Here is a 21500-nt window from a genome sequence, read left to right as displayed (position 1 = left end):
CTCAGAGCCCCTCGCTGCTGGTCCCGGGCAGCTCGGAGGTCTTTGCCGCGCTCAGAGCCCCTCGCTGCTGGTCCCGGGCAGCTCGGAGGTCTTTGCCGCGCTCAGAGCCCCCGCGATCCCGAGCTCCCCGGGCAGGGATTCGCCTCTCCGCCTGCCCACCCTCCCTCCTCCGCTCCCGGCAGCGCCCTCGCCCCTCCCTCGCCCCCCGCCCCTGCGCTCACTGGGAGCAGATAAGGCTCCGTCACACGCAGCCTCCCGCCCTCCCTCTGCCCCAGCCCTTCAAAACCCGGAGCACCGCGGGTCCCTCGGACCGGGCAGAGCAGGGCAGGGCAAGGCGGGGAAGGAGAGGCAGAAGTGGCACCGCAGCGGCGGAGGAGGGCTCGGAGCAGAGCAGAGCAGGAGATCGGGGATAGCCGGGGCCAGGGCGTGGGCAGCCCGTGCCACATCGATGCTGGCTGCCCGCGGGCAGCGGGAGGGAGGCGGCGGCCGGCCCGGGGCCCCCAGGAGCAGCCCGGCTCTCTGGTGATGGCATGGACCGGCCGCTGCTCCCGCAGCCTCGCCCAGCCCCGCTCCTGCCCCCCGCCAGCCGCCCCCCGAGCCCCGGCGCCACCGATGCGGAGCCGCTCGTAGCGAGTAAGTTACGATTCCTTTGTTATTCCAGGTCACTCCCGAGCTTCCCCGGCTGCAGAGCGTCGGGACGAACGCGGAGCTGTTGGGCCAGCGGGATGCCAGGCTCCTGTGCCCGGACCTGCCCGGGTGCGAGCTGTGGACAGGTCCTGCCTAACTCACAGCTGCCACGGAACTCTTTGGGAAGGCAGGGATTGGATGCCGATCTTGGGCAAAAGCGCTGTCAGATCTAAAGGTGTGATGCAGGAAAAGACGTTAAAAAATAGGAACTGCTCAAGTACAGGATTAGTGGAGATCACTGGAATGCAAAGGGCACCAGGGACTGATCAGTGAGCAGCCCTGAATTATGGAGCGACTGCATAATCCTTATCTGGAGCCCAAGATTAAATTCTTTCATAATTAGGATACTTGCCAGTCAGCTTGGAGTTACAGAGCCCTGGCAGTGCAGCTTCAGATGAGGAACTGGCATGTTCAGCCCTTGGAGGGGACAGGGAACGCAGTGCATTGGGTATCCCTCGGGGGTTATGGCTCTGGGAGGTAAAAGCATGACTGATTTTTTAACCAATGTCCTGTTGCATCACTCAGAAAGGCGCCTGGGGTTCTCCTTGTGCCAGCACATGGTGGTTGGGAGCACCAGGTTAACTTTTACACAGCCTCTCTCCCTTGGGTTTGAACAGGGAGTTTCAGGAGCCAGCCAAGAACTGGCAGAAACTGACCCTGTCCCAAAAACTTAGCTCTGGTTTTTGGAGATTCTCTTCAAGCAGCTCCTTCCTCCTGCACCCTTTTACTTTAAAGTAGACCTTGGATTTGTGGAAAAGGAGCTCAGAGGGAAACCAAACTGGCTTTTCTCACTGGTCCTCTGAGCAGTCCAAGCAACCAGGATCTCCTGAGAAGGTGGGGAGTGTGTGGGCAGTGTTTGTGCTGGGGGGGGTATTTCACTTCTGGGCTTCAGTTCTTTGGCTCACTATTCCTACCCACTTGACAATAAAGGATTAGGATCATTTCTGATTCCCATGGCAGAATATTTTCCATCTCTGGGAAGTTCCAGCCCAATTATTTGAAAAAAAAAAAAAAGCAAGCTGAGCTTTGGAGTAATATTCCAAGGCAAATTTCCAGACTCCACTGTTTAAGTCACCCACTTTCTGTTGGGTTTCGGATCAGGAGAGGCCCTTGGGGGCAAGCACTGGCCCTGGCCCAACAGTTTGGTATGAGGTCAGTTTGTCCCTCTGACTCTGACCCCTTTCTGCAGTGGGTTCAAGCACTGCTGAAGGCCTTGGGGCAAAAAGAGCCTGTGTTTGGTAAATCCATCAGTGAACTCTTTGGGTGCAAGGTACTGCAGAAGTGTGAAGTGGTCCAACAGTTTAATGTATTTTTTAAAACTTTTATTGTATTTTTAAAAAAATTTTGTTGTATTTTTTAAAGCAGCTGCAGATTCCAGAATGATTCTCTTTTGCTGCGATGGTAAATTCCTAAACAATGGAGAATGGGAACATTGCTGTTCTTGGGGCAGGATTTTCTCCTAGAACTGAGATTCTGCTTTCTCAACATCCTGTGTTTGCTGTTTAAACAGCCAGGAGCAGGAGAAACAGGAGTGTCTGATCAGGACAAAGGTGTCCCTGGCTTTGTTCAGTGGTGTTGGTTGAAAGACAGTGGTGAGATTTTCAATGACACCATAAGGTGTCCCTAAAATAGAGCTGGGGTGAGAGGCCAGGGACAGAGAGGCTGCAGAGTGCCTCAGGCACAGTCACTTCCTTGGAGGTGGAAGGATCAAATTGATTTATTTCCAGGCTTTATTTGTTGTTGGTAGAGAAAACATCATTTGACTGTTCCAAATCATGGAAAACACCTAAGAGCACAATATTGTGTTTGCATCCTTTGCTCAGGGACTAGCCACACTCAATGTCTTTAATGCAATGAAGTGCAAGAGAATTGCCTGGGAGTGACATGGATTAAATCCTCCCATCCTTCCTGTGCAGTGCAACTGTGCTGTAGGAGATAGTCCCAATCTTCTGGAAACTCCATATTCTCAAGTCCTCGTGCTCTAACAAGTTGTAAAAGCCTGAATGATGCCTCAAAAAGCATTTCCTAGTTTTCATCTTCTTTTTCTGTAGAAAACAACCTACCCAGTCTCTCCTGATCACAGTTTTAATTCTCCACTCTGTTCTGTATTGGTCTGGAGTCATTATATTTAATGCAGCTGTGAACTTGGGAGATGTGTGGGGTTTTTATACTTCAATCCGTAGCTGAGGGAAAAATGTATTTGAAACCTGTAGCTATTTGAGAGAACAGAAACTGCGTTAGTTGGCTTTGGAAATAATCTTGCTGGGTTATTCATCTGGTGGATCAGGCTGTGGAGGCTCTGCAAAGAGATCTTCAGACACACCTGAGGCAGACAGGGACTGCATTCCCTGCTGCTGGAGTGGGGGAAGGAGGAAAGAGTTCTGCAGTGATTCCAGGGGCTCAATTAGGATTTTGGAACTGCTAAATTTAATTCTTGCCCTGCCACAGACTCCCAAGTGAGTGTTGAAGAACTGTTTTTGTGAGTGATTCCCCCATCCTGAAATATGGGACACAGAGCCCTTCCTTGGTCCAGGCCTCTTGGAAAATGCATCAATAAAATTTTACAGCACGTGATATCTGTGCTGAGTGCTGTAAAACACTTGGATACCTTGGAAAGTCACGTTCCTCCCTCACAAGTGGCAATGGAAGGGTCCCAGGATCTCAGAGAAGGATGGATTGGGAGGTAACTCACAGGGAAAAGGAAAGTGCAAATGTCCATAAACCCTTCCTTGGGGTCAGATTGGCTCCCTGGCCAGAGACATTTTCTTTGGAAAGACTGAGCGCCTTCTGTTGGGGTATTCTGAGCCAAGGGCACTCTGGGCACACAGGAGCTGTCACAGCCCAGCTCTGTGACAAGCTCAAAGCCACCCTGGCCCTTCAGGTTAAGCAGCAGCCACCCATCTCTGTGACCTGGCAGCAGGGTGAGGCCTCCTCAGCCCCAGGGGAATCTGCTGACACATCCTGAGGGCCAGGAAAGTGCTGCTGAGACTTACCCAAAGCTCACAGAGGAGAGGAGAGGCACCTTCCCAGCTCAGTGCTGAGTGAGATGACTCTTGGAGAGGCAGGTACTGGGGTCAGGGAGCTTTGGAACCACATTTGTTTGTGAAGTGCCACAGGGTCTCCCTTCTTGTGCAGTGTCTTTGAATCTTTTTCCCTGGCTTTCAAGGACATAACTCTTCTGCAGCCTTCCCTCCACCTGTGGATCCCCAAGCACTTCCCAAAGAGGTAGCCACCAAAACCCCAAACCTCTATTTATATCAAGTCAGAAAGACAGAATATTCCATGGTTTCCCCCACATCCACCTGCCTTTCCTCACCTTGCGTGCTCAGGGGCGTGTGGAAAGGCAGGCTGGTGGAGCTGACTGCTCAGTCCCACTCACACACAGGGAATGAAAGGGTGGAGGAAAGATGGATGCCTTTCTCAGGGAAATCCAAGCCCCACCTCAGTCAGAGCCTATCTCAAGTCATTTTTTTTCAGATTGTCAAAGGCCATCTTTCTAAGACTTCTCCTTCCTCCATCTTTCCATGAGCACTCAGTGTTCAGCAGCCAATGCTTTTATTCTCTTCAGTGCTGCTGCTTTAATTTCCTTTATTCCTGCACCTACTTCCCTCTGTTGCTCTTGTCTGACAATTAAGAATTTCATTCCCTTGCAGCACTGTAACCTAAAGCAGAATGATGTGGCCCAGAGGAACCTGGGCACAGTAACCTGGTTTATGGGGTGTGGGCCAACAGGCAGCAGAAGAACCAGGTCAGGTTTTTCAGTAATCTCTGTTCAGTATTATTGGTTGCTTGTTGAGAAGGACTCATTGCCTGGAAAAAAAAAAAAGAAGATATGGTTAAGTGAAAAAAAAATATTTTTCTGGGAAGTTGTGGGAGGTTTGCTAAAGAACAGTTGCTCAATTATTCTCCCAACGTGAGAAAACACAGGCATTGGGTTTAAAAGAAACAAAAAGAAATCTGCTTTTACACAGACTTGATGACAGATTCACGTCTTTAAACTCCACCTGCCTGTCAGTTTGGTCCTTTCCAGCATCAAATCCCATCCCCATGGAAATTTGTGTGTTTACTGCAGCCAGATCAGCAATTGTTTAAATGGAAAAAGCCCCCTGGTCAGCAAGGAAAGAAGTTTCTTTAAGTGTTTTATAGTTTTGCTCTCCTTGATGTCTGTGGCAAATTGCTGGACCTGCCAGGAGCACCAGCTCTGTCAGGAGGGGCTGGGAGCTGCTCTGCCAAGCTCTGACTCCTGGAGATTCTCACCCAACCCCAGCCTGACTCCTGTGCAGCAGATCCCAGCCCCTAAATGTCACTGCCTGCCCCGAGTGTGTCATCTCGGGGCAGAGCTGAACATCAGCAGGGCTGATAAAACCTCTCTGCAAGGCTGATAATGCACTGACTCACAGCTCCTCATGCAGTAGCCTGTCCTAAAGGAAGGCAGTGCTTTGTACAGAAGTGACATTTTTATTATCCTGGCCTCGTTTAACCAAAGACAGTAAATGCCAGAGAAACAGAACAGTGCCTGTGACTGGAAGAGGCAATTTCACCCCATGGCTCTCTGTGCTGGAGGGAGCAGGGATTTACAGACTGGAGCTGAGATCTCCGGGAGATGCATGAACATATTTACCATGACCTGGCAGAGATGCTTATGGCTGGCAGCAGTGGCTGTGCACTGCACTGGGAAGAGTTAACCAGGTCCTTACCCACTTACACTGCTCCTTTCAGAGTCTCTTGTCATTTGGGCTAAAGTTCCCCAGGACAGTTAAAATCATGAAAGAATGACAGCAAATTTTCCAGAAGATTCTGGTGCCTGGGATCTCACAGACCATCCACATCCATATCACAAATTTTACTGTTGAGGAATTAAGGCAGGAGGAAGAGCAGTGATTTGCTCAGAATTAGAAAGCCCTGGAATCATTTGGAGCAGAAAGCTGGATAGTGTGCAGCCATCCAAAGCTGTGCTCAAACTGCTAACCAGGAGCATTCTGTTTAAAGACTCCAAAGCAAAAATTCATATGCTTAATTATTTTCAATAACCACAGACTGAGGTTGTGCTCATACTACAATGGGAAAGTTAAAGACGAATTGTTGTGCCACTGAAGCTGTCAGTTAACTTCTTATCCAGCAGGAATTTTTCTGCTTTACTGGATCACTTGGAAGGTGTTCCTGAAGGTTTGCAGAGATGTTTCAGCTGAGCTGTTGCTGGAGATCAGTAGCACCACCAGGGATGTTGCCAGCCCTGTGAGTGTTTTAGTTAAAAAGGTTCCTCCGTACATTTGTTAATGGGCAGTTCCTCAAACCTGTTCCACCAGGGTGATCTTTCCAGGGATTTAGGATTTTTGGTTTCTTTTCCTCTATTCTGTTCTTTGTAATACGTCTTAAGATCCTTTTGGTCTCTTTGGTGTGAATCTAGAACATGTAACCTTCCACTCTAGTTTGAAGTCTGGAACTGGATTGTTCTCTCTCCCATGGTGCCAGTGATAGCTTCGAATTTACTGTTATAACAAAATTATCTTTAAAACAAGCCTTTTAAAATTGAAAGCAACAGGCAACACTTGCCTGGTTTTACATTTAGATTGATGACGAGCTTTTTAGTCCAAATGGAGTAATTTTAGATTAATCAATCAATGCAAACATACATTGAGAATATTATTTGTAAGAAAGAAGTGAGGAGGTTTTTCACTACCTGATTTCCAGGGGATGGGAGGCTTCTTTCCCTATTGAAGAGGGGGGGAAAGTGATTGATTGCTCTGCCATGTGCTTTCAGATGTTGGGAAATGAGAGTCAAGCTGTGCCCTTGTCAGTTTTCAGTATCTTGCAGCGCTTTGCTCACGTGTAAAGAGACGAACCTCAGAGCAGAGAGAGCCAGGCCAGCAGGTCTGGAGGCTTGCACTGCAGCAGGCAGTGAGAAGCAGCTGAGGATGTGAGCGAATACACCCCGAGCCAGCCCTCAGGAGGGACAGACACAGAGCAGGGGTGACTCTGTGTGTCCAAATCCTGGCTGGAGAAAGGGAACCCACAGCACTGGGATTATCTGCCCTGTGTCCAGGGCGGGTGGCAAACCCGATCCCCCTGATTTCCCATCCCAGCACCAGGAATGGCCATTCCCAGCCCCTGGCATGGCTGCAGGCTCAGCCCTGGCCTGGCCCTGTGAGCAGGGCTGTGGCAGCAGGCAGCACTCAGGGCTGGGCTGGCACAGATGGTTGGGCTCCCTGCGGAGCCGAGCCAGCAACAGGCTCCGGCTGCTTCGTTGGAGCACTGATCGATGGTGACTTAGACAAGGGCCACAAGGAGTTCTCTGCCATTATCCAGACTTGGCTGCAGCCGAATGGAAGTGAAAATTTGTTGTTTCATTTATTCATCCTGCCTCTGCTTCCTTCCCGCCCACCCTTTGTGCTTTTTAATACCGAAAAGATGGAGCTACTTTGCTCGGTCTTAAAAATTGTCTCTCCCAAGATACTCTTAATTGTATCTCTACACCTTTTCTCATTCACAGGCACATAAGAAGATTAAAGACAGAGGGAGCAGTAATAGATTTAGTTAGGTTTTAATAGGATTTGCAGAGGACAATACAGGGAATGAACGCCATAGAAAATATTGCTGCTCTATCTTTGATATCCCTAAGGCTCCTTAGGTAGTCTTTCACAGAGATTTTGTCTGTGCCCTGCATCCAGAGTCAAGACTCTCATTTTTTAAAGGAGTATCTAATCATCTCTGTAAACAGGATGTTACATTAGAACTGGCAGACAGCATTGCCGCCCTCATCTTGTGTTATTTATTTGTATCCTGGTAAGCATTACTCTGAATGTCGACAGTGGGCTTTTTAATAGCTCTGATGCATTCCTAAAAGTGCCCAATGATTTTGTCTAATGTCAGGTGGAGCAAAGGGGTGAGCTCTGATAGATCTCATTAACAGCAGGCCTGGATTCGTCACACCCTCACACGTGGGATTCAAGATTCTCAATTAAATGTTTATTTCACAAATAAACTTCCAGAAGGTGATTCAGCACTCCTGAAACCTGAGTTATCCCTGGAGATGCCTTTCTCTGCTGACTGCAAGGGAAGCCTTCATGCATAATTTAGACTCATGTGAGATTTAGGTAGACAGCGGTGCTCAGCATTTTCTCTTAATTTCTAAGGTTTCTCTTGATATGCACCCAAAACCTGAGGCATGAAAAAGTCCCTCCTGAAAAATGTTGATGTATCTTTACTTTGTTCTGAGTTGTGATCTCAAGCAAATTTGGTATGTAAAAAAATCTAAGGACAGAAAAAAACCCAAAAATGTTTCAAGGTTTAAGCGTTCCATGCTCCCACAATGTCCCCATCACCCCAGTAGCAGCTGATGTTTGAAGGGCCTGTGTGTGATAAATCAGTCTTTAATTCTGGGTCACTGCAGGGCTGTGTTTAACAAGTGACTGTTGTGGGAGAAGTGTGAACCCTCCAAAATCAATGTCCTGATGGTCCAGAGAGTGAAACAAATTGGCTTTTTTCTCTTTGCCTTCTGCCTGAACCTGTCCTTCCTTGTTGCGCAGACCAGCCATGGCTGGAGATTCCCGGATCTTCATGAACCAGGACATGGACATCGGGGTCACGTCCCGGGAGCCCAAGAAGATCCCCAAGCAGGCTCGGGATGACGTCCCCATCGCCACGGACAGGACCCGGCTCATTTCCGCCGAGGGCAAGAAGCCGCGGCAGCGGTACATGGAGAAGAGCGGCAAGTGCAACGTGCACCACGGGAACGTCCAGGAGACCTACCGGTACCTCAGCGACCTCTTCACCACCCTGGTGGACCTCAAGTGGCGCTTCAACCTGCTGGTCTTCACCATGGTCTACACCATCACCTGGCTGTTCTTTGGGTTCATCTGGTGGCTCATTGCCTACATCCGAGGAGACCTGGACCACCTGGAGGACGAGAACTGGATCCCCTGTGTGGAAAACCTCAGCGGATTCGTCTCGGCCTTCCTGTTTTCCATCGAGACTGAGACGACGATCGGGTACGGCCACAGGGTCATCACGGAGAAGTGTCCCGAGGGCATCGTGCTGCTCCTGGTCCAGGCCATCCTGGGCTCCATCGTCAACGCCTTCATGGTGGGATGCATGTTCGTCAAGATCAGCCAACCAAAGAAGAGGGCAGAGACCCTCATGTTCTCCAACAACGCCGTCATTTCCATGAGGGACGAGAAGCTCTGCCTCATGTTCCGGGTCGGGGACCTCCGCAATTCCCACATTGTCGAGGCTTCCATTCGAGCCAAACTGATTAAGTCCAAACAGACCAAAGAAGGAGAGTTTATTCCCCTGAATCAAACGGACATCAACGTGGGATTTGACACCGGAGACGACAGGTTGTTCCTGGTGTCCCCTCTCATCATCTCACATGAGATCAATGAGAAAAGCCCCTTCTGGGAGATGTCCCGCACCCAGCTGGAGAAGGAGGAGTTTGAGATTGTGGTCATCCTGGAAGGAATGGTGGAAGCCACAGGTAAGGGCCTATCAGCAATCAGTCACTCTTTTGAGGAAGAAGGGGGCACAAAGCATTGTGGGCAGTTTGGCATTAGGATTTCACTGGCTTGGGAACACAGTGAGGCTTGTCCTTAGGTAGTGCCTAACTCAGGTGGGGCATCTGAGATAAACAGCAGTGAAAAGTTGGGCCTTTAGCTCGTGCTGTAGAGTTTCACCCTCTTTTTTGGTAGTGTTTCACCCTCTTTTATAAATCTGGGATTGAGGTGAAGGGGTTAGTCCTGGAGCTGCTCATAATCACTTAGAACTGATCCAGGGGAGAAAAAAAGCAATGGATTAAAGGGATTCTTAAAGTCTGTGGTGGTCTTGTTTCCTGTGATCAAAATTCATGGTGCAAATCTTCTCCCATTTCTTCCCTGTATTAAAGATAGGCTATAAGTGTGCTATTTTAGGTACTGCTGTAGTGTTGATTTTAATGGGGGCTATGAAGTGCCCAAGTCTCACTGTATCCCATAAAGCAGCACGTGCTGAGGCTGAATGACTTGCACGTGGTGCAGGACACACATTCCCAGAAGGAGCTCAAAGAGGAAAAATACAGAAGCTGCTTTTGTGACTGTTGCAGCCCTGCAGCTGCTTAACAGCTCAGACAAAGCTGGGTAATGGGAGATTAGGAGATATCCTCAGCCCATTCCCAGTTTCTCCTAGGGGTGTGTTTGTGACAGGCAATGAAAGAACTCTGTGTCCATGTATAGTGACTCTGAAAAAGGGATAACCCTCAGCTTTCCACGGCATGGCAAAGGCAGCTGAGGGAGGGATGGGCACAGAGGCTCCTTCCCACAGGTATCTCCCCCAGGAGCTCTGGCTGCACCTGGCAGTCATTTCCATGGGTCATTTCCACTCACATGAATCCCTCTGCTCCGGGTTTGGGGAGGAACTGGCAGCTCTTCCTGCTGCACTTGCAGCACAGGGAATGAGTCCAAGCCCCTGAGATGCTCAGGTGCATTCCAGGCAGGGTTTTCCAGCCTGCGGTGACCAGAATGCCTTTATGGAATCACGGTCTGCAGGGGAAAGGGCTGCAGGCAGCTCTGAGGAGAGAACTGCTGGGTAAAGATGGACAAACAAAGCAAGAGATGCAAAAAAAGCTTTTATAAGCAGTTTTCCCCTTTGGTGTTTCAGGATTTTAGTAATGAGCCCAGAGTTTTCCTGTGGGTGGTGGTTGGAGTTTGTGTTCCATCTCAGTGAGGTTCTCTCTGAGTCATTAGCAGGGGTTTTCAGCTTGTTACAAGTACTCAGTGGTGTCAGCACCCTGTCTCACAGAATCTGCCCCTAGCTGACTGTTAATGTTATCCCCTCCTGGAGATCTGCTTATTAGTTGCAAGAGCCAGAGGAGGAAAAATCTCTCAAATTCCTGCCTCCCAAACCTTTGCTCCCAAAGGCAGCTCTCCAGAGAGGTAATTCAGTGTCCCAGAGTCTCCCTTTAGGTGATCAGCAGTGGCTGACTTTCCCAGACAGAGCTGATGGCAGGTGATGGATAAATTACATTCCATTGGGGCTGGAATATGTGCTGGGCAAGTGGAATTCACCTGGCATGTCCAGGGAAATGCTCTTCCCCAGCAGAGCATTGTAGAGACGTGGCAAAGGAAGGGGTGGGTGGAAAAGACTATCAAAGGCAAGGATTTGTAACTGTGACTTATTCTGCAGCCTAAACATTTATTAGAGGCTGGAGCCTCCTAATCTGAGCATGGAATGCAGCTCCTTGTTTGTCCAAAGCCTCTTTCCTCATCACACAGTGACACTATGAATGCTTTGAACCCCTGCTGCTCTGCCTTCCTCGCAGGAAGGCTCAGCCTCGGCTGGGGATGTGGGAGAGGAAGTCATTATCAATAACAACCTCGGAATTAAAAGCATGGCTGAGGAATAATATTGCCTTACAAATGGGCTCCTGTCCCAGAGGGATTGCACAGGCCAGGCTGTAAGGATATTAAGGAGCATACATCTGTGGAAATGAATTATCTTGGGCTCACAAGGCAGCCTGGGAAGTCCCACCCTGGAGCTGGAGGAGGCATTTTGCACAAACTCAGAGCTGAGTGGACCTTGGATCCAGTTTGGAGGCTGGGATGGGTCCTGAGGGACCTGTGGCAGCCAGGGGAGTGGGGTATTTTGTGACAAGAAGAGTGGCTTGCAGAGACAGTGTTTGTGCTTTCCTGCTTCATCCTCTCACTTGGGAATATTGATAAAGCAGTTTGGGGTTATTAATCTCTCCCTCCACACCTTAAAATCTGCTCCAAGCAAATTCTTTAGGTACTTCCCAGCCCATGGCACTGCTCAAGCCCCATCTGCTCTCAGGAGTGGTGTGATATTTACTCCCAGCAGGACTTCTGTTAAAGCCTGACACTGTCACAGCCTGGTTGGGTTCGGGGCAGTGTAAAATACAACAGAGCATTTGTTCCCTTAGCAACCCCTACGGAAAATGAGGACTCCACCCCCCCAGGGTTTAGAGGTACCACTGGTCTTCTAGAATATACAGCTCTGTTTTCCATAAGGTGTTTGGAAAGCAGGTCAGAAATGTGATTGGCAATATATCAATGACCACAGAAACGGAAGCAGGACTAAGAGTGGGGCTATTTCTCACTGATAATTTGGGACAGTGATGTTATAGCTATTTTCAGTAGATTTAACCAGGCACACACGTATTACAAATGTAATGTATTGTCTCCTCTCAAACAAGCAGTTCTATTTACTGACATTTAAGTTTAATTCTGACCCAGTGCAAGGCAAAGATGGTAAATAGCTTCAAATGAAAAGTGTAGAATAAATTCTGAGGAGTTCACACCCTTCAAGTCATTGGGTTTTTTAGAAAGTGAAACACTGTGACTTAAAACAAAGATTTTGTGTTCAAGTTATCTTGGTTTTTCAAAGGTCTGAGTAACAGCACACTGAAGAACAGCAGCTCACCAGCCAGCCTAAAAGGCAGTGGGTTTATTTGGCTGAAAAAGATAAAAAAGCTGGTGTTATTGCAGTGAGAGCTGTGTGGCACCTGTGGCTGCTGCACTGAGGGACCCTCAGAGCCTGGCACAGCCCCAGGATTTTCCTATCCATGTTTGGGATGGGTGATGGGGCTCCACAAGAGGGGGGAAAAGGCCAAAGGGGGAGTGAATTTCTGGGCAGATCTGTTGTGGTCACTGCTGGGTGAAATGAGCACTGTGAAGATAAAATCAATATTGCTGACAACTGTTCTGACTCCCAGGGGGCTCCATGGGCATCTGGGGGCAGCAGCATCAGCCCCAGCGCTCCTGGTGAGCTGGGCACAGGCATTCCTTCAGGGAATTCTTTATCTCTGCCTTATCAGAAAGGGCCTCTTGTCAACATCAACTGCCCCAAATCTGACTTGCAATAGAAGGGATCAAAGCAAAGATGGAAAATCCGTTTGCACATTTTTGCTTTCCCTGCCTCTCTGCTCCCCAAAATCTCAGGGCCAGCCTGGTGAAGGACAGCTCCTGCTGCTGCTGGCCAGAGCTCCTGCCCTTGCCCTGCTGATCCCAAACTGAGCAGTGTTTAAAAGCTGCTGGGACAGGGGAGAGCAGGGGAGGTCCAGGCCCTCCTCCCATGTGCTGCAGTCATCTGGGTTGTGAAGGATTTCGCTCATCTGGTTAGCGAACATTAGCAAGTCCAATCTTTTAAAATCCTGTTTTTCTCTGTAAGCCTTCACTGCATGTGCTGACACATTCTGCATATCCTACAAGACTTCCTGACAGGTAATTTGAAGGGACTCACTTCTCTTCCAGCTTTACCCTTCCTCTGCTGTTTGCTGACAGTTATCCAAATCCTGGATCCAAATCCTGCTTTTTCTGTAGCTTCCTGCTGCCCTCGTTCCCTGGGCACAGCATCCAGCACTGCTGCTCCCTGGGCACGGAGGCAGCAGAGCTTGTTACTCCACTCCTGGTCCTCCCTGTTTTCATTGCCTCTTTTTCCCAGCACAATTAAATAAGGCACAAGAAACACTCCAGATGCCTGATTAGTCCAGTCACTAAATGAAGTTTTAATGAACTCTTATGTAAGTACAGGTATATATTTTTCTGGCTTAGAGTCAGTGTGATAAAAAGGGATTTAGTGATTAGAAGTAATTAACCCATCCTGTCCCTGTGGGAGTGTAGGCAAACAGCAGAGTTTTCACACCTCAATTTATCCACCTTTGCAGAGGACAGAGTACAGTTTCCTGGCTGTAAATGTAAGGGCAAATGGAGTGGTCACAACAAAAGATGTGCTGAAATTAATCATGATTTTCATGGGAGCACAAAGGAAGGGTGAAATCACTGAATGGAGTTTCTGGGCATTCATCATCTGGTTTGGGTTGTCTTGTGTTGCTTTGCATTTTGCATATAAATAAGTTTTCTGCAAGGAATGTCTTGCAGAAGTGTTACAGACACTGCCTAAAAAATGATAGGAAGAGATGTCTCAGGTCATTGTATTCATGAGCTGGACTGTCCTCTGGAGGCAGAGGCTGGCAGTGGTGTCTGAGGTGCCTCTGCAGTCCCTGTAAACCCTAAAGGAGTTACCTGGTGTGAGCTTGGCTCAGGCTGGGCCTGCTGGAGACATGGCAATTGAATCCAAGGTCTTTACATCATAAAGTCCTTTTATTGTATTTTTTCCCAGTGCCTAAGAGCTTTTGCATGCCTGGAGAGCATTCAGATAAATTAAAATCCTATTACTCTCCTCTGGCATAAATATCAAAGTGAATCAAGCCCAGCCATGTCCTCTAAAGGAGACAAGCACAAGTAATTGGAGCACCATGCTCCTACCTTCTAATATTCCATTTCAAGCTGGAAGAATATTGACTTTTTGGACGTTACAGTGTTCTTTGGTCTAATTAACACAGAGGGACTAATAACTTTTATAACTTACCATATGCTAATGCAAATTGAAAGACACATATTGCTTAATTACAGCAATGGAACTTGAAATTTTTTATACCTTTTCCTTACCACCCATAAACTTCCATCACTGGCACTGCACCTCTGAGGCCATCAGCTCCTGGGCAGTGGGTGTTCCACAGCTTCAGAGCATCCAGGAGAAGGAGAAACATCATCCTGGGCACAACAGAGAGGGCAGAGGAGGGAGAGTAGTGCCAGCAGGGTCTGTGTCCCAGGGGCTGAGCAGATCTGGCCCAGCCCAGGCAGGCACATGACATTTCCCAGCAGATAATCACTGAGCTCCCTGGCATTTCAATGAGCACAGTTAATTTTAGCCTGATGAAAAATGTTGTCTTGACAGCCCCAGGAGCTGGGCTGTCTCTGCCCACTGAGGAGCTTCAGGCCACAGAGCAGCACTGGGAGGTTCTGCTGGGGAAGGGGTCCCATGGAAACCTGGGGAGATTTGGAGCAGCACTGGAAGGTTCACCTCTGCTCAGGATGGGATCCCATGGAAGCCTGGGGAGATTTGGGGTTGGCAGAGCACCCTCTGTGTGTCCCTGTGCTCTCCCATTAACTGAGGTCACCTGGCATGGGATGTTTGCCAAAAATCAGCATCTCCAAGAGCTGGAGAGAGCTTTTGGTGTCCCCCAAGCAGCTGCAGCTGCAGATTGGGGTGCTGAGGTCTGCTTTACCCGGGCACCAGGGGCACTGTGCCCTCCCAGGCCAGGCTGCGCTCCAGGGCAGAGCAGCAGGATCAGCCATTCCAGCTCTTTGATAAGGACTGTGATGACAGCAGAGCGCCTCTTGCAGAGTTCCTGGCACTTGTTTTACACGCTCTGCTCTCAGATGTGCCCAGACACCGGCTCTAATACACATCACAGTCTGCTGGGGCTGCTGCCTCTGCTGGGAAGGAGAACGGGGCTGTGCAGGGAGCATCCCTGGCTGCCTTCAGCAGGAACAGGCACAGCTCAGTTACTGATCTGTGCCTCCAACCCACAGACTACAAACCCACTTCTTAGGATTCTGCTGTAATGAAATGATCATTAAATCTCTGTGCAATGCTTATTGCACAACTGGAAACCCAGACACAGTGCCCTGGTCCCCAGCACCTCTAAACCCTGGAACTAGTTCTAGCTTTACTGAAACTTGGTGCATCTGTTTCTAACTTCAGACAAATTTTATCTCTGGTTTCCATTAATATTGAGTTTTGTTTGCAGCATGAAGCTGAGCTGCTGCAGTAAGAGATGAGAAAGCTGCAACTAAAAGTGGACATCTGAAGATTTCTCATATCATTGCATGTTTTCCTCAACAGACAGATTGCACACATGTATATTAAACATACTTTTTCATTTTAAACCAGATTGTTTAGGAGAAAATGAAACTTCTAGTGGTCTTACAACCCCTTAAAATATGATAGAGTTGAAAAATATCTGTCTGTGAATTCAAGTAGATCTACTCAGACTGAAAGAAGGAAAAGGAGGATATAGGGCCATGAAGATGATGGGATGGAGCTGCTCTCTTGTGAGGCAAAGCTGAGACAATTGGGATTGTTCATAAGAGAAGGCTCCACGGGGAGCTCAGAGCCCCTTGCAGGGCCTGAAGGGGCTCCAGGAGAGCTGGAGAGGGACTGGGGACAAGGGATGGAGGGACAGGACCCAGGGAATGGCTCCCAGTGCCAGAGGGCAGGGATGGATGGGATATTGGGAATTGGGAATTGTTCCCTGGCAGGGTGGGCAGGCCCTGGCACAGGTGCCCAGAGCAGCTGGGGCTGCCCCTGGATCCCTGGCAGTGCCCAAGGCCAGGCTGGATGGGGCTGGGAGCAGCCTGGGACAGGGGAAGGTGTCAATGTTTAATGTCCCTTCCAACCCAAGCCATTCTGGGATTCTGTATTCTTTTGGCATGAAGTTTATTTAAATGAAACCCCAAAATACCACTTCTCTGTATCTGCACAGTTTAAACCCAAAATGTGGAGTTATATATTCTTTAAGGGAAGGATTAACAGCCTTTACTGGGGCCATACATGCTATGGTTAATTCTGCAAGAAATTCAGAGAGTCTGGAATCTCTCTTCAGTTCTTGTGCTCCCCAAAGTGTCAGTGCTTCAGTGCATGAGTGACGGAAGAGCAGTAATGTCACAGTTGGTGTGGTACCCAGATCTGGGTCTGTTTGCAGCCAGGGGTTGCACTTGGTGATCCTTGTGGCTTCCTTCTAATTCAGGATACTCTGAATTTGGATTCTGCTTGATGGATGGGAGCATATGGCAAATGATTCCCTATACCCAAGACATCCCACAGCCTCAGATAAACCAGAATGAAATGAAACAGGTGATTTTTTTCAGGGATACACAGAGGTCTGAGTCTGGAGGTTGCTGTGCTCCTCTGCAGGGTGGGACTGGAATATTCCAAGCATGGAAGGTGCACGTTGTGTTCCAGTAGCAAGTGGCTGCATCCATGTGCTCTTAATAAAAACAAGGTTTATTGTTTCCACACCTCTTCTGTCATCTTTTCGCAGTCACAGAGGCAATAATTAGCTAGGGACATTACAGATGCATTAATTAACCAGGCTGGAGAGCACAGGGCAGCCTGCAAAGCAGGCACTTAACGGAATTTGAAGCAGAGACAATGGTGTTGTTTACTGGGTGATGTGGGAGTTGCCAAGCAGTGTGTCCCCACGCAATTAAACACCACTGCACATGTGCTAAAAAGGAATATTTGAATGGGATTATGGAGCAATTACAAGTTGTCTTATTGTGCTGGCTCAGTGTCCCCCTGGGGTTACAGAAAGCAGCTCCTGCAGGAAGCTGGCAGCAGCAGTGTTTGCTTGCTGAAAGCTTTCCATTGTTCCTGCCCTAATTGAATACTTAGAGCTGGACTGGGATGGTGTCCCAGGAGCTCAGGTTCACTCAGGTGCTCCCCCAGGGAAGGAGCTATTTCAGGCCTGGATTTTAAGGCAGGAGTTCCCTCAGAGGGCCCCAGGCCCCCGCATTTCACAAGGAGGCCCCGTCTTTGCCCCGGAGACTCCTTGATGGTACCTTGATGCAGCACTTGGAAAAGCAGGGTAAGAACCAGCTGGGTCATCCAGGACTGATCCTGGAGCCTGCAGGGTCTCCTCTCCAGCTCTCCTTGCTGGCTCTGGAGGAGGCACTTGGAGGCCTTTGGGATGTCTGGTGCCAAACCAGCTCTGTGCAAAGGGAAAAGGACTGGTTTATTTTAGCCAGCTGCTGGTTTCCAACCTCCTGGCATGAGGCAGCGCCAGGAAATGGGATTAGCTCTGCAGCCCTGACCCCCCAGACAACAGGAATAAAAGCCCTTGCCTGGGTAGGTCAGGGTGGGATCAGTTCCTGGAACACAGCTCCCCTGGCAAGTCTGTACCAGGATTGGGGAAGCAGCACTGCTGGGGCTTCCAGGGAGTGAGGAGCTGGCCAGGGCAGGGGCTGACCCTCCTCACCCCAGGGCTGGTGATGCTGCACATTGCAGAGCCACCAAAGGCAGGAGTGGCCCCACCTGCTCCTTAGTTCTAAAGCAAAAGCTGAGTTTCCTGAAAAGACACTGAACTTCCACAGAGCTTCTCCATGAGGCAGCAGCACTTGGGGTGATTTTCATTCCCTGGCTGTGTTTCTCAAGGCAGCCTCTGCACTTCCCAGTTCCTTCCAGCCCAGGAAGCAGCACGCTGGAACACTGTGACTAACGCTGTACTTGTTGTTCCTGCCCAGAAGCAAACACTCCTGCAGATCTTCTTGAGGGGAAAGATTGGGTTTGCAGCCTGTGCTACAGAACTGCAGATGTCTCAGCATTGCGTGTGTCACTGTCTCTTCCCCTTTCAAGGAACAAAATACTCCTGGCCTGGTGGCTTTAAACCATGGAAAGCACTAAGAGGCTTTCAGCTTTGCAGAGAACTTGCCTGTGTGGGTGTCTTTTAATGGTCTGTAGCAATTATAAGAACAAAATATTCCTCTTTGCACAAAGGTGGGGTTTTTTAAGGAAAGGAGTTTTCTGATTGCTCTGAGATTTCAGTTACTAATGAGCTCACAGAGTGAGAATATGTGATGTGCTCTTTCCTGAAGCATCTGACACTGAGATTTTTTTCTCCCTATGCATTACTTTAGATTTCTGTCCCTGTGCTCTGGGCTGTAGGAATTAGACTTGCAAGTATTGGCCAGAAACTGGATCAAGGCATGTTTTGAATCTATTCCAGTCAGGCCAATCCCTAACCCTCTACGAGAGAACAGTGGGAGGACTTTGTGAGGTTAGCTTTTCACTGGAAATTAATTCCAAAATGAAAACATAATTAGGAAAAAGAGAAGAAAAATGTTTGGAAGAGAAGAAAGCCTTGACACTTGGGGGTGATTCCAAGAGGATTTGCTCACAGGTGTACTTATCCCTGCTCTGCAAACCTTCTCTTTAAACTTTCTCAAAGTAATTAAACTCTGATCCATGGGGCTGAGAAGCAGCTTGACAAGTACCAGTTCCTGTGAGCCACTGTTCATTCAAACCACAGCCCAGCAGCACAAGGGCTTGACCCCTCCTGGGGAGTCAAAAGGCAGCTGGGACCCCCTCACCTTTGGGCTGAGCATCCAGGTGTGTGCAGCTGTGTGCAGAGGAGCTGTGGCACTAATGCAGGGAATTGTGGCACTAATGCAGGAGTAATTGTGGCACTAATGCAGGGAATTGTGGCACTAATGCAGGGAATTGTGGCACTAATGCAGGAGTAATTGTGGCACTAATGCAGGGAATTGTGGCACTAATGCAGGAGTAATTGTGGCACTAATGCAGGAGTAATTGTGGCACTAATGCAGGGGATTTTGACACTGCTGCACAGGAATTTGGCCCTGCTGCAGAGAAGGGATGGTGCCAGTGCTGAGGAGGGCAGGGCAGTGGCTCCCTGTGCTCTGGGCTGTGTGGGTTGGGGCTGGGGCAGCACTTGCAGGGCTGGGGGTTGTTCCAGCAGGATCCACCGGGACCTGTTTGTGTCAGGCACAGAAAGAGCAGCTCAGCAGAGCAGGGGGAGGCAGAGAGAAGCTGCTTAGAGCCTGCAAACCCCTAAGCACGAGGTTCAGGAGGTGGAAGATGCCGATGTGAATGCACCCCTTTCCCTCTGGGTGCTCGGCTTGTTCATGATAGAGGCTTTTTGAGGCTTATTAAGCCAAGACTTTTCTGTGTCCCAGAGTAATCAGGTATGGAAACGACACAGAAGTGCTTTTAAGTGCCAGGCGTGGTTGGGTGAGCACATAAGGAAGCTTTGCCTCTAACATCCCTCTCTTTCCACCCAGGGATGACTTGCCAGGCTCGCAGCTCCTACATGGACACCGAGGTGCTGTGGGGACACCGCTTCACCCCCGTGCTCAGCCTGGAGAAGGATTTTTATGAGGTGGACTATAACAGCTTCCACAGCACCTATGAGACCCACACGCCCGTGTGCTGTGCCAAGGAGCTGGCCCAGTCCCGCCGGGAAGGGCAGCTCCTCGGGCCCCTGCCCAGCCTGGGCCGGGACACAGGGACAGCCAGGGAGGACAAGGAGGAGGAGGAGGAGGAGGAGGAGGAGGAGGAGGAGGAAGGCAGGGAGCCGGCGGGACTGAGCGGAGCCAACGGGACGGCGGGAGAGGGGAAGGAAGAGGTGCCTGTATAACCCTGGAGCCGCTGGAGCACAGCCCCACACCCTGCTGGGACACTGCACTGGCCAGCAGGAACCCCCTGGGAGCCAGAGCTGGGATCCCTGGCCTGCTGCTCATCCTGGGAGTCACTGCACTGCACCTGCCTCAGGGCCCCTCGATTTCCTGAGGCTCTGAGCTTTGCCCTCCTCTGCAGAGCACCTTGATCTCCATGGACAAGGCCCACTCTTCTCATCACTGTCAAAAGCAAAATTCCCACTGCTGGTTGTTTTAAAAGGTGTTCATTGGACATGCAGAACTCTGCCCCTCTTGCCAGGGGGTTTGACCAGTCCAGAATGTCCCATCTCAGTATGAAGAATGTGATTTCATACCTTCACTTAACTTGTGAGTCAATGTATTGTAGACATTGTTCCAGCTAAATTAAAAGAAAAGGTAAAAACCTCCCTGCTATGTAGTGAAGCGTTTTGCCTTCATGAATTTTACAATGTTAGTGTTTGCTTCCAGGATTACAGTCATTGGGGTTTATTTCCTACAAAATGTCTGATATGAGCAGGGCACCTTTGCCTGCAGACCTTTAACATGTTTATCTCATGTTTTGTCTTCTCCAGCTGAAGTGTTTTATGTACTCTTTTCATGGAATCTTTGACACATTTCATCGGCTACCCATGGTCAGAGAAAGTTTAGATTTTGCCCCAGTGAAGGCTTTTTTCTGGCCTCAATGTCCCAGTTGCAGTTCCAATTGATGATTTAAAACAAAGGATGTAGTCCCCTGAGGGTTAGAATGTTCTGGAATTTCAGAGGCTCTGGAGTAGGGAGACTTGGTAAGTGGCAGTTTGCAAAATTCGCTGCTCTTCTGCAAAGCACATATTTAAAATAAAGGTTGAAGTGCTGATGTTCCTGCAGCTAATGGGAACACACTGACATAACTGAAGCCAACAATTTTGATCTTTAGAAAGAGGCAGAAAACCAGATTTCCCGAAGAGGATTGTCTCATCCAGAAAACAAATGAAGAAAAGCAATCTTTGAGATAAAAGATTTCCACAAATTTCAACAACACAGGAAAAAAAAAATGGCCATGTTGGGGAAAATCTCTTCCCTTGCTCCTAAAACTTTGGTGGAAAAAACAGGCTACCTGCAGAATTCCATCTTTAATAAAATAAAATGAGGAATACATAATATGCAAGAGTTATTTTCCATAGAGAAAGGACTGTATCTTTATCTGGGAAATAAATGTGCATTGTCTGGACTGAGCTGCACACTCAGGATCTGAAATACAGTTTTGCCTCTTGATTTTAATACAAAGACAAGATAAACTGGAAATAGAAAGCAGTGGTCTTATTGACATGGAAACAAGGAGGAGAATGCAATCTGCAGGGGTCAGAGATACTATTTACTTAGAGATGTAATCTTATAATGTAGGGAAAGAGAAATTTGTGGGGGTTTTTCTGAGGGGGTGGAAAAATGACCACTACATGGCTGTGTTGTACTTGAACCGTGCTAGGAACCAGCAGCCAGCTCAGCCTCCAGGGTACAGGAATTACCTCTCAGTTACACAGCACATTTCAAGGGAAGGAACTCCACTGGAAATGCTCAGTTCTAGAAAGCATCTTGCAGCCTCAGAGTGGCCAGAACTTTTCCAGAGGTCTCATTTTTGTTTTTCTGCTCAGGTTCTTCTTTTTCTATCCTGAGTCTCAGAGGAACAGAGAGAAGAAAACAGAGAGAAAAATGAGATCTTTAGAATGGCTTGTCCATTTTCTGAGACCTTCTCACCCAACCTCTGCATGGTAATTACGTGTCAAAAATCCAAACTGGGTTTCAGATTTTCTTCCTCTGTAGCTGAAGTGA

At 48.8% G+C, this 21500-nt stretch overlaps 1 protein-coding gene across 1 annotated transcript; it reads left to right on the top strand.

The window, feature by feature from the left end:
* The first annotated feature begins 275 nt into the window (after nucleotides 1–275).
* On the top strand, nucleotides 276–20098 carry KCNJ5 (potassium inwardly rectifying channel subfamily J member 5). Its single transcript, XM_036397584.2, has 3 exons — nucleotides 276–633; nucleotides 8214–9160; nucleotides 19317–20098. The coding sequence occupies exons 2-3, from the start codon at nucleotides 8221–8223 to the stop codon at nucleotides 19670–19672; spliced, it is 1296 nt and encodes a 431-aa protein (XP_036253477.1). The 5' UTR covers nucleotides 276–633; nucleotides 8214–8220; the 3' UTR covers nucleotides 19673–20098.
* Nucleotides 20099–21500: the final 1402 nt, after the last annotated feature.

Source organism: Molothrus ater, chromosome 22 (genome assembly GCF_012460135.2).
Source record: "Molothrus ater isolate BHLD 08-10-18 breed brown headed cowbird chromosome 22, BPBGC_Mater_1.1, whole genome shotgun sequence".
Taxonomy (NCBI): Eukaryota; Metazoa; Chordata; class Aves; order Passeriformes; family Icteridae; genus Molothrus; species Molothrus ater.
The sequence above is the reverse complement of the archived record's forward strand: the minus strand, read 5'-3'. Positions and strand labels throughout refer to the sequence as shown.